Source organism: Batrachochytrium dendrobatidis (genome assembly GCF_000203795.2).
Source record: "Batrachochytrium dendrobatidis JAM81 unplaced genomic scaffold BATDEscaffold_9, whole genome shotgun sequence".
Lineage (NCBI taxonomy): Eukaryota > Fungi > Chytridiomycota > Chytridiomycetes > Rhizophydiales > Batrachochytrium > Batrachochytrium dendrobatidis.
The window spans coordinates 37,359-49,810 of NW_006281107.1; the positions used below are offsets into that span (position 1 = coordinate 37,359).

A 12,452-nucleotide genomic window follows, 5' to 3' on the forward strand; every position below is an offset into this window, starting at 1 on the left:
ATCACGACTATTCTGATTCATTCCTTCTTCTTATCTTACATCTCTGTGATCTTCCTTCAAACTTATACTACATAAATATGTCACTATACGTCAATGAACAAGAGACAGTATGGCGATCATTTGATGGTGAGTCTACCCATGCAACACTTGTTCCATCTGTTCCGCATTTTGCAGTTATATCCGTGTTTCCTATATTGATGAAACTTTCCTGCAACATGTCATACTGACACAATTGAAGACTAATCTCGTTATTGGGAATGACATCATTGTTGTACAAAGCATCCATTGCAGTGGTTTGTGAATGATGTTTTGACAACGAGGAGTAGCCAATTCCAAATACTCCTTGATCGGGGTTTCCACCAATACCAACCAGACCTGCCGACTTTTTTTCAACTGCTAGTACTGGTAGATTGATGCCAGTTATCCTAGTACCCGAAATCTTCACAACGGCTGTGGAACTGATTCCATTATACTCATCGCCTCTGTACTTTATAGTAACGGGTTACCCACTTGAAATACTTTCTGGAGTCGAACCTACATCGTTGCTTAAACTAGGAAGTGGTACCACTATATCAAAAACTGATGAATCAACTCGTAAATCCAACTATTTTAAACGAGTGAGATTGATTAAACGTGGTACAAATTGATATCAAACTACAATGCATGACATGATACATACATTGACTCCATCAACATTGGATCTCATTGTGTAGCATTTTATGATACTACCACCCAACACAACGGGTGATCGTTTTGATAGCCTATTGTTTGATTGACTGTCAATTTCAAAAGGTGATTCTAATGCAAGTCAAACTGCAGCAACCGCCTGTAACGCAAGTATAACGCATTCTAGAGTGATCAACATTGTATCGAGTAGTGTGATGAAAGTGTCGTGAATCTGATACATGACTGCCATTTTATAATGACGGCAGCTTCAAGGGCGACAATCGGCAGTTCCCAAATGGGTATTGAGAAAACACAAGTACACCATGTAGGGTTAACAAACCCAGAATCACACTGTAGGGTGGATTAATACACAAGCATCGTTGTTGGTGGAAAATCAACTTCACTAGTATGCTGTGTTGATATTTCCAATTGCGGTGATGTATTTAATAATCAGGTAGTGTCAGATCATTACCCTGATCATGGATAGTTATCATCACATATACAATCCATTACCACAGCATATACTGTCACTGTGTACCAAATATTTGACTGACTGTTCAATTGGTCATGTTTTGGATCACTCGGACACAACAGCATCCAACAGTCTGTTGTTGCAGTATTTCAAAACCATGACTTTTCCATTGGTATGACTGCACAGTCATTTTAGATTAATGTAGACTGTACACATCAAACACTGATGATTGTGTCACAACATGATCAACATCAATCTCGGCAATCTGTCGTCGCTACACCGAATGAGTGACATTGTACTATAATTGAATTGGAGATTGGCAGGTCGTTCAACAAACTGGCCGTGTCAACAGATCAGATTGTCATCGTGTAAATGAACCACAATGGATGATCATGTCATTCAAATCAGCACACAATCTACTGATATATGCAAAACAACACCACCAATACAATCCAATCAAACCCAATCACAAACGTGGTGTTGAATCCAATGCATGCGAGTACTTTTTAAACACATGATACACACTGATGGTGATGGTTGCTGACAGTCATATTGCAGTGTACATGTCCAATAGTGTCCACTGTCATGTCGATTGTTGCTATCCGTGACATCCAACTGTACTTGTATTCACCAAATGTGCACAACATCTAGGGTTAGTTGCTAGATGCTCTCATGTTTGGCATACAGCTAGTCACCATCAGACCAAGCGTATACGCTAGTACAGCGCCATGAATCTATTGGCAAGTGGTTTCAATTTATTCTGGCACGTTGAGGGTTGGATGTGTACTAGACACAATGTTGCGGATATAACTGAGCCACAACAGGATAATATCATGCATAATGGTACGGTCTGGATCTGTTTGGTAGATATGCAGCCATATATATGACAGCCCAATCCGTCCTTTATCACGGGTTGGTTTTAGAAACGTCTGTTATTTTGGTTGATACATGTTTGTTGCATAGATTGGCAGTATTGTATGTATTTAGTTTGATTGCATTGTAAACAGTCTGGTCGTTTACCCATTCACTGCTAATGAACCCGTTTGTACAACAGAATCGATCATTTGCTCAGTATCGAGTATTTCCAAATACAAACTTGAATGAAAAGTCTTGCCACAATACTGATCAACTGTATTACTGTTTACACTGTGGTATTATTGATGTATTGGAATACTTGGTGTTCAGATACACGATGATAATGGTAGTACAAATCATGGCAGTTGTACAAACCAAACGTGATTAAAGCCAATAATAATGTCAGACAAGATTGGATAATGAATTAGCGTGTAAATCATCAACATTGACCAAGATTGATTGAAATGGTGATATTGAGTTGGATGGTGATGGACACAACACATGTGTACAGAGTTGTATTGACAACATTGACAGTCAAACACAATACATGAATGTGGGTTCAAACTTGGTGATTGTGTGTCGTGTGATGATTGTTGTATATCGAACATGCAGTCAATGTGTAGCATCAACCAACCGAACATGCAACCATTGTATATCTCAAATCAAAGTCACTGCAGAATGAATATAAAAGTGATCCATTTTACATGAATATGGCTGTAAATCAAAGCGTTTGCGGCTAAACAACACTATTGGAGGGTGCTTTTCAATATACCTGATCAAAGGGTCGCAAAAGCATAATTCAATCGACATGATCATCAAATCAATCAATATGATATTATGAATAGGGAGTAACATACTGTCTAGTTTGATAGTTGCTCACTACAAGCAATCAAGTAACCCTGTGTCATTGGTTAACCTAAAAGGGTTAGGGTTGGTTTGCTATATAAAACATACAAATACAATCGATTGAGTTCAGCTTTATAATCGACACCAGTCTCGACACTCTGTTTTTGTATTAATAGTTTAAACCCATTGACCAATCTGATGAAATTGGTTGATATTTTACTTGTACTGAGCGTGGCAGCAACCGCTAATGCAATACTGATATCGGCTGGTAACGATGGTTCACTCCAAGCATCAGGCACTTTCAGTCAAGTATCTGGCCCAACCAATGAACCTAATCCACAAATTCCCGACGAAGACTGGCAAGAAATAATGGATATAATTCATTCAAAAAAACCCAACCAAGACCAACAGCAACCAATTGATGAGCTCAGTTCAGACATTTTCAACCAAGTGTCTGTCCCAACCAATGAGCCTATTCCACAAATTCCCGACGATGACTGGCAAGAAATAATGGATATAATTCATTCAAACATTCCAGGAAATCAGCAATACTCAACGGATGAGGTCAATTCAAGCACTTCCAACCAAGACCAACAAAACCCAATTGATCAACCCAGTCAAAGCACTTCCAACCAAGACCAGCAACAACCAATGAACGAAGCTGATTCTGCCAGTACTAGTTCAAGTCGAATGATTATATTGAAAGAAAAATATCAGAGAACCTTTGATCGCTTGAGAAAAAGACTCGAGTTGTCTAAAGAAATACGAAACAAAAAACGCCAAGAATATCATAATTATGCAGAAATTGGATTAAAACAATGGTCGGCGTTATCAAGAGGGAAAGAAATACCCGAATCAAAACACAGTCTAAAGGATGAAATCCGATTGAAACAAGAGTATGTAGCTGCAAGGAATAGAGTACGCAGTGTCAGAAATGAATTGAAAAAGTATATGAAAAGGCATGGTTTAGAATTTCAAGAACCGAAAGCAGATTCAGATTGATGATGTGCCAATAAATTTGATTTTGAATAAATTTAAACTTTCTGATGTTAAAGCAATCAGACATTGACCGTTTACGTACAGTTCAAATGATTAGTGTGTATCTGTTGTAATACCCAAGCAGGATATCTCTAAGCTTTAATCATTAACAAGCAAGCACTAGTACTTGCATTGTACACTCCCTAATTTATCCAAGATCAAATAAAATAACCTCTCAAATAACTCTGAAACTATTTATTAATCTCATATCTATTTTGTTGATTCAACTCATTGACAACTTCCTGATTATCGTCCAAGCTCTCTTTTGACCAATCTTTTGTATAGCAGCAAATTACATTACATTATACATATTGAAAGACTCGTATCTTTTAGTTTGTTTTACTTTTACAATAAAAACCTATATTCATTAATAAAAACAATGTGATGTGACGTTCAATGTCAGTCTGTAGTATGTCAATGGAATATGCGCGAATATGTGCGAATATTAAACATGGGTTTGTGGATACTGTCAAATTATCAAAACCAACCGGATCATTCGTATCATTTGGATCAAATAGTCCAGTGATACCAATGAGTTGGTGTCAAATGGAATGGGTTGACTGGTAACCCCAAATGACAAATATACACAATCGCATGGATTCAGCAATGACACTGCAGTGATCAATACAATGCATAGTAGCTGATTGGTGCAATATGATCAAACCATAAATATAATACACTATGGTTTGGCAATACACGATGTTTATTGAATGAACGACATCGAGTATATGACAAATGACAAGTAAACCAACATGCAATATACGCTGCATTACAGCATATGCTGGATGATGGCCCATTTTGAGTTGCAACAATGTGACGAGTCTATGATTGAGAAGGTTGTTGTTGAACACCAGAATCTTGGAAAGTTGCACCATGCTCGGATTGTGGCAAGCATTGTGACAAGCGATTGTAGAAATACTTAAGGCAACTCTCATATACGTAAACTGATTTCGGTGTTTCACCACCATCCGGTGATATTCCAAACGAAGAATGGCTTGTAAGTTTTCTTGTTAATTTTCTAATTTCTTTCCTCTTATGCGAAAGTTTCGAAGCGTAATAACTTGCATTACGTCTGGCTCTGTCACAATATTGACGAACCTCCTCATGATTGGCTTTAACAGAACTCAATTTCCGACTCGGAACTTGACTCATACTATCGATCTTTTCCTTCTCTTTAACAAACAATCCTTTTTGAATAGCAGCCTCAAAGCGTCCGTCTTCAAGTAGTCTAAACACTTTCGTGGATTTAAGCCGAGCTTTTGCAATTTCTTCGATCAACGACACTTCAGTAGCATCGAGTTGACCGCAATATTTCTTAAATTTATATAAGCTAAGAGATTTTGGAGAGTCAGATCCATCAGCTGAAGCTCCGCTTGAAGAGGCTGTCGGAGTGCTAGCTTCAGCACTCATGGTCGAACTGGGATCAACTGGATTGGCAATCGTAACCGAACAGATAGCAAGGATTGATGACAGTACGGCAATTGATAGTTTCATTGTATTGGTTTGGTTAGGCAAGTTGTAATGATTGTTGCTCAATACGTCGGTTTGGTGACATATTTGTATACATTATTAGATTGATAATATTAAAAGCATATTCCTTGAATGACCGTCCTAAGGGATTTGTGTTGTCGGGGTTAGCATTGATTTACTGCTATAAATGTCAATTTGGCTTTAAAGGGATCCCCTTTATACAATTGCCCATTGCTTGATTTAAACCCTGATATCAGGGTTAGCGACCAGAGTATATTGTCGCACTATGATGTCGCTACACAATATATTACAGGTGATATCATTACATGATGGTACACAATAAATGCTGTACATCCACTCCATTTATGCTGCAAACATTCGAGATCTCATCTGTTCAACATCACATTGTCGCCAATACAATAGTATGTGACATGATCATATTGCACCAATCGACCAATATACGATCACTGAATACACCACACGTTGGTGTTTACCACTGTATATGTGGTGTATATTGGTTATAGTCCATGATATCGACGAGTTTATGCATACTGCTTACACCACACACATCACACACACCAAACCGACTCAGTGATATGCAAGTGTTGCAGTTTGACCAAATCACAATCACCGATATTGTCGACTGTCTAACTCGTTGACATTCAAACCGTGCCATCACTAGTCACAATATAATGGTTGACTGACTTGTTTGGTTGACCTGACATATCGACACTTTGCAAACCTCGACTTGATTCATCAACTTGTATATTCATATAATATTGGGTCTGTATCATCACGTTGGACTCGTTATCAAACACCTTGATGTGTCCATGCAACACAAACTCGATATACACACATTAGTTATTGTTTGACATGAATGGGTCAATCATCAATACCAGACAATGCAACTGTATTAGTTGTATGATACAATCAATCATGGTTGACTCATCACCATCAAATATCAAATGTTAATCACGTATACATTGATTTGTAATTGCATGGTCTGTTGGCAATACACACTATGATATGATTGACAAGTTGTTGATTTGCAGTAATCAGATGTGCATCACCTGTAACATTGGATGCAATTGACGAGTTGTAACCGCAAGTCAACAGTCATGGATATGTTGGTGATTGTATTGACTACATGATTGGTATTGGATTAGCTGTCATGATCGATTGGTGAACAATACAATCCACATTGATTATGACGTGTCGCAACTAGTTGATATATGCAGAGTCGACTGATGATCGAGTATATGTTGATGAGTAACTCTGTCACTGTTGGTTTGGATTGGTCATTGCTACCGTTTGTATATGCAGTGTATTCATATGTGATGTGTTGAATGTATCAGGTGGTGTCATGAAATGTTGGACAATATTCATGATTCAAATATTGACAGTCAAACATTGGTTAACCAACAGTTGTACGATTATACAACTGACCCGTGTATTGACAAGTAATCAACCTCGATCCGGTTATAGTCGAAACGGTGTATCACAGGACTCGAAAGTTGGCACATTATTGTTGTGGTGTGGTGTTGGCAATCACACACAACTTGGCATGAATGACAATGTTGATGTCGAGACTGTCAATGTATTACAATGTATTGGTCAACAGTGACTGCAATCAATGACAATATTGCAGTCAATTCAATCCATGTGTTGATTGGAACAATCATTATCCACTTGTCAGATTCAGCATATAAATGAATGTTTTGTAACACATTTACCAATCCAACAATTGACTGATTAACAATAATTGAATATTAAAATGTTGAATAAAAGACTCGAGTCATTATATGAATGACGTAATCAATTGAGTTGAATTGACACTTTATTAAACAATACAAATAAACACATGACAAATGTTTAATTTGACAGTTTTAATTTCACACAAAATTGCTTAATTCAAAGTGTGAATTTGTCTCATTCTTCACACGCCATTAAATTTTGGATTTAAAGTCCAATTTCGTCTCTTTTACAAACTAAATGGAAAACAACACTTTACATTCAATACCTCAACAACCAACCAATGGAAATAGAAACCCACTTTGATGGAGAATTGGATAGCAAAAGGCCACTTGACGATGTTTCAACACTAATTGCAGCCTTTCAAGCAAGACCAGGGTCGCTTCTCGGTAACACTGACTCGGAACTCATCACTCCACTCTGGTGGATCAAGTCGAGATCAACTACAACGCATGGGACTCGCTTGCTGCACTTGGGACAAATGGGACTGTTGGATCCAGTCCACTCATCATCAAATCCAAGAATGATGTTGGCTCAAACCCAACAATCACTGGTTCATACAATTCTTTCAAGAAAACTATCCAGATCAATGGTATCAATGTTTCTACAAATCATCTCAAAAGACCTGATCAACTTGACAAACTCGTATACTTGGTTTGAGTATCGGTTTGTCATATTGACTTGTTCATCTGATTCTGCAAAACCTATATTCATTAATATGTATCAATATAGTCTCAAACAAATGTCATTTGGATTTGTTTCTTGGACAAGATTGCACGACACTTTTGTTGGGAATGCATTGATTGTTCCAAACAACAACGGATAGAATTGGAAAAAGTAAAACTGTTGTTTCTTGATGATGCTCAACAGTAATTACAAGACACAAGTTTATGGAGACTTTTAATCAAAGCATCGCTGAGTTGGTTGCCATTAAGCATGCGATTTATCATTGCATCAAACCATCTTTTTGTTGGAGGAATTTCAAGTCCTGTTGAACTCGGTAGTCTTTCAGGTCTTGAAAAGTGACTTTCTACTTATTCCAGCCAAACTCTGTGAATTCCATGAATTCTATGAATTTCTGGATTTACTCGTTATTGGGTTGCCAAACAACATGAACAGTGAGACCTTGAAACATGTTCTTGTAACGGAATGTGATGGTCTTGTTGGTGCGCTGTGTGTGTCGATTGATGATCTAAAAACACAATGTCTAAACAACATTGAACCCACTCGAGCAAATCTACTACAATACTGTCTATCAAACAATTCCATGTTGGGTATGACTCGTTGTTTTGGAAGCGACCATTCAGATCTGTTGGAAATGGTTTTAAACTGTTACTCAAGAAATGTCTGACAAAAATCATCGATTGGACAACTTGGAAACCCAGCAAAATATGGAATCTTATTCATCACTCAAAAGGCTGGAATATTGATGGAGTCGTCCGACCTTGAACTTGCTTTTACTTTGCTGTTGGTCAAAAAATACTATTCAAATGGACATTCACAAACTGCTTTCCATCACAGCATTTGTCTGTTCAAAAACTCATACGCAATGTTGTCTCATCAATGTCGACCAATGTATTGGAATCTGTTTCGTCATGCGGTTTTCCAAATGAAACAACTTCACAGCACATGTTTATGGAGATATTGGTTTACTTGACTAAACCAGACTGTTCAATCTAACCAAAACTATCAAAAGTATTTCCCAACAACTCGAATGTGACGGACACTATTGCTGGTGGAATTGATTATTATTTGGTCAATGGACTAGGAATCAATCAACACATTGACAGATTTGTCATCCTAAATGGAAACAACGACAATCCAGTTGTAATCCATATTGAGCCTTGAATTCAAACAGTCGTGAATCAAATCATTAATAAACTACAAAAACAGTCCAATATGCCAACTCGCATTTATCCACAACTCGATACGTGATGTTCAAATGTCTAATATTCAGACTGTGCTGATTGCAATTGTGGTTGTAATTGTGGTTGTGTAAATATCAATCCAATACTCGATTCAATACTTGATTCAACTTGAGCATGTACAGTTTTGTAGTAATCCATTTGATCACATTGACAGAATCAAGCAGTGATCTGATTCAACAACACCAAATGATGCATCCATATCACTTGTATCAATCAATTGTACACAATCAGTCAATATAATCAACAGTCACTGTCATGATTGACATGATTGATCCAATTCATTCAATTGATTCAATTGCAAGAATATGGTCATGGTGTTTCGACTCGTTTGACAGGTGGATCTTTGGCGCCTTTGTGCATGTCGGGCCATGAAACTAGAGGTATGAGCAAAGATTGGTCCGACATATTTGCCATAATTGTAACAGCCAAAGAATCCGACAAAGCCGATACGCCAGTTATCCTTGGAGCGTATGTTATTAATAAACTCAAAGGTATTCGCTCGCATCCTTACACTACGGACATGAAAATCAACCCTTTGACATATGGCGACCTTAAACCCGCACAGAGCTGCACGAGGCTGGCAAAGTGTGGGCAGCCATGCTTTGGGAAGTCTACTGGAACTTGGTCACCAAGAGTGGATTTTCTACCAATCTCTACGATGCCAAGGGCAAGGCTGGCAACATTGTTGCTATGCAGAATGTGATGGGTGGATTGATGCATCAGCCATGCAGTCCTAGCTTGGTCAATGCTCGTGATGCCATTATTGCGTCCGATGCAGCCTATTATAATGGAGCCAACAAGTGCGAGATTTGGAAGGGATTCGCCAAACGTGGTCTGGGAGTAAATGCAGCAGATTACACAAACGATTTCTCTGTTCCAGCAGAATGTGGTAGCGGTTCACCTCCACCTTTGACCACTACTCGTGGTCCTAAACCTACTTCTGGATGCACTCGCATGGACATTTGCTGCATCTATGTTGGAAAAAGCTGTGACCAAGACTAAATGCTCAAGTTTAGTAATGGCTTTTACAATTTATTAAATGAAAGTATATTGTAAAAATGTAAACAGTTTGTATTGGTATTGGTAATGATTATTTGGTTAGTGTTAATAGACTAATAGTATACTGTCATCTGGAAGTCAGTCTACACTTTCAGGCACGACATTATCATTCGTGTAGTGCAAGTTGGTTTACAGTTTATTAAAAACAAGCTGATTTTTACAAATGATCGAGATTGATTCATGGCAGTTAAACATCACTATTCAAACACATACAACAATCTTGTTTGAATCTAATAATCTAATTTTATTATTATTAGATTGAAAGATCGTCATTTGAGCTTAAAATCTGTTACTTTCCCATCATTTTCCCAAAAGTTGTAGGAAGTTGCACTTTCTTTTGTGCTATGACCTGAGCTCTGGCAACTTTCTTTTGTTCCATGCGTAAAGCTTTTTTTTCACTTTTTGGCAATTTCGAACTGCCTCCTGGTTCACTACGTCCTTTCATCTGTTGCTCCAAGCTTGTTATTCTTTCTTTTATTTGTGGGCTTATACGCTCTGACAATTTTGAACCACCTGATTGTTGCGACGGCTTGTGTTTATCTTGTTTAGTTTTGACCACACCATCTCCTGGTTCACTACGTCCTTTCATCTGTTGCTCCAAGCTTGTTATTCTTTCTTTCATTTGTGGGCTTATACGCTCTGACAATTTTGAACCACCTGATTGTTGCGACGGCTTGTGTTTATCTTGTTTAGTTTTGACCACACCATCTCCTGGTTCACTACGTCCTTTCATCTGTTGCTCCAAGCTTGTTATTCTTTCTTTCATTTGTGGGCTTATACGCTCTGGCAATTTTGAACCACCTGATTGTTGCTTTGATTTGGGCACCTTCTGAATGACTCTGTTCACATTTTCTTCTAGTCGCCTTTTCGCTCCTTCCAAGTTTATTAGATTTGCCCTTGTCTTTGGACTCAGATCTGAAAATCCCAAACTGCCTAAAGGTTGTCCTAAACGGACTCCCGTTTTATCAACGTGGTCTATGATCCGTTTTAGTCTCTGCCCATCCAGTGATATTTTTTCTAAACTTGCTTTTTGTTGTGAATTCAAAAGTGGCTGACCCGAACTACCCATATTTCGTTCAGCCTGGGCTATGGATTCTTTTGCTTTGCCTCCTATATTTGCCAGACCGTTTATTCGTGCTTTCAACTCCGGAGTCCAAATTGATTGACCTGAATTTCCAGGCACAGCGTTTGTTGGGTTTTGCTGTATTCCCGACAAAGTTCCTCCATCCGCTATTCCTTGTGCTGTTGGGATTACTGGTATAGGCGAGCGAGCAAACAGATGCATATCTTGTTCTGATAATTCTAGTGCACGACGCTGCAAGTGAGATTCATGTTCTGAATTAATAGCAGGAGTGGCTGCAAGAGCCATGCTAGAAACACCAAGAAGAATATTCAATTGAACAAGTTTCATTATGCTGTATTGTTTGAAATGTGCTAATCGGCTCTAGTATATCAATTTCAGTGTCGGTATAGTTTTCAAAATAGGACTGCTTGCATGTTTTATACTCGACAAGGAGTAACAGTAAAGTTTGTCAAAGCACTATCCATATGGATATACTATTTTGGTAATTACACGAAAGTTTTGTGGTTGTCACAAGCTATATGAAAGGTTACAACACGCCTCACAATTGAACCGGACTGTGTCGTCCCATCTATTTATCCCAAGTTTAGTAATCGAGTCTACACAGACTTGTATTTGACCAAAGGGCGGCTACCATTCACTGAATCCTGTACACTAACGGGCAACTCCAAGACCTGACTAGTATACCATTCTTAGTCAACATATGCTTTTTGTGTCTTGAAACATTGACATTCGACAACCAGAGCATATGGGATAAACTGATTGATTTTGGTGTGATATTGTCAAGGGATTTTCCTCCCTAAACTCAAGATTGGCTGCTTGCTACTAAACCACATCAGATCACAGGGATTGCTGAAAATAACATGGTCAGGATTAGGGTTGAATGAGTATGTCCTGATGTGATCCTATTGGTCATATAGGACATCACTCGAGCTTCGACAAGTAAAGTTGCATCAGATTGAATTGCATATTCGCCATTCATGATTTTATAGCTATACAAAGTCATTGTCTTGCCAATCAGTTTGCTTTGCATGTGCCAAACTTGGTGTGGTAGATATGCTACTATATAGTACTAGTATCAAAATTGTACCTCGCAGACAAATGATGACATATCAATGTGGTTCATAGTCGAAAAGTAAATCACAGCAAGTAAAAGATAAAGGAATGAACCAATGTTAGATTATGTTGTTTATTAAGCAAAGACAATAGAGTTGGTTTATAGCCAAAGAGAGTTGGAAAGTACATAGAATACTGACTGTTCGATCAATCGACTTTGTGCTGGTAG

General features: G+C 38.1%; 5 protein-coding genes across 5 annotated transcripts; 2 read left to right on the plus strand and 3 right to left on the minus strand.

The window, feature by feature from the left end:
- Positions 1 to 67: 67 nt before the first annotated feature.
- BATDEDRAFT_90236 (uncharacterized protein) lies at positions 68 to 706 on the minus strand (the record flags this gene model as incomplete). The annotated part of the gene is made up of 3 exons (XM_006680460.1): positions 68 to 482; positions 507 to 604; positions 680 to 706. 3 exons carry the CDS (start codon positions 704 to 706, stop codon positions 68 to 70), a joined length of 540 nt encoding a protein of 179 aa, XP_006680523.1.
- A 2,331-nt stretch (positions 707 to 3,037) lies between these two features.
- On the plus strand, positions 3,038 to 3,841 carry BATDEDRAFT_26094 (uncharacterized protein; the record flags this gene model as incomplete). The annotated part of the gene is made up of 2 exons (XM_006680241.1): positions 3,038 to 3,148; positions 3,557 to 3,841. 2 exons carry the CDS (start codon positions 3,038 to 3,040, stop codon positions 3,839 to 3,841), a joined length of 396 nt encoding a protein of 131 aa, XP_006680304.1.
- An 858-nt stretch (positions 3,842 to 4,699) lies between these two features.
- On the minus strand, positions 4,700 to 5,371 carry BATDEDRAFT_26095 (uncharacterized protein; the record flags this gene model as incomplete). Its single annotated transcript, XM_006680242.1, has 1 exon — positions 4,700 to 5,371. One exon carries the CDS (start codon positions 5,369 to 5,371, stop codon positions 4,700 to 4,702), a length of 672 nt encoding a protein of 223 aa, XP_006680305.1.
- A 4,014-nt stretch (positions 5,372 to 9,385) lies between these two features.
- Positions 9,386 to 10,029, plus strand: BATDEDRAFT_90246 (uncharacterized protein; the record flags this gene model as incomplete). Its single annotated transcript, XM_006680389.1, has 2 exons — positions 9,386 to 9,518; positions 9,593 to 10,029. The coding sequence occupies 2 exons, from the start codon at positions 9,386 to 9,388 to the stop codon at positions 10,027 to 10,029; spliced, it is 570 nt and encodes a 189-aa protein (XP_006680452.1).
- Positions 10,030 to 10,375: 346 nt separating this feature from the next.
- Positions 10,376 to 11,497, minus strand: BATDEDRAFT_90234 (uncharacterized protein; the record flags this gene model as incomplete). Its single annotated transcript, XM_006680461.1, has 1 exon — positions 10,376 to 11,497. One exon carries the CDS (start codon positions 11,495 to 11,497, stop codon positions 10,376 to 10,378), a length of 1,122 nt encoding a protein of 373 aa, XP_006680524.1.
- Positions 11,498 to 12,452: the final 955 nt, after the last annotated feature.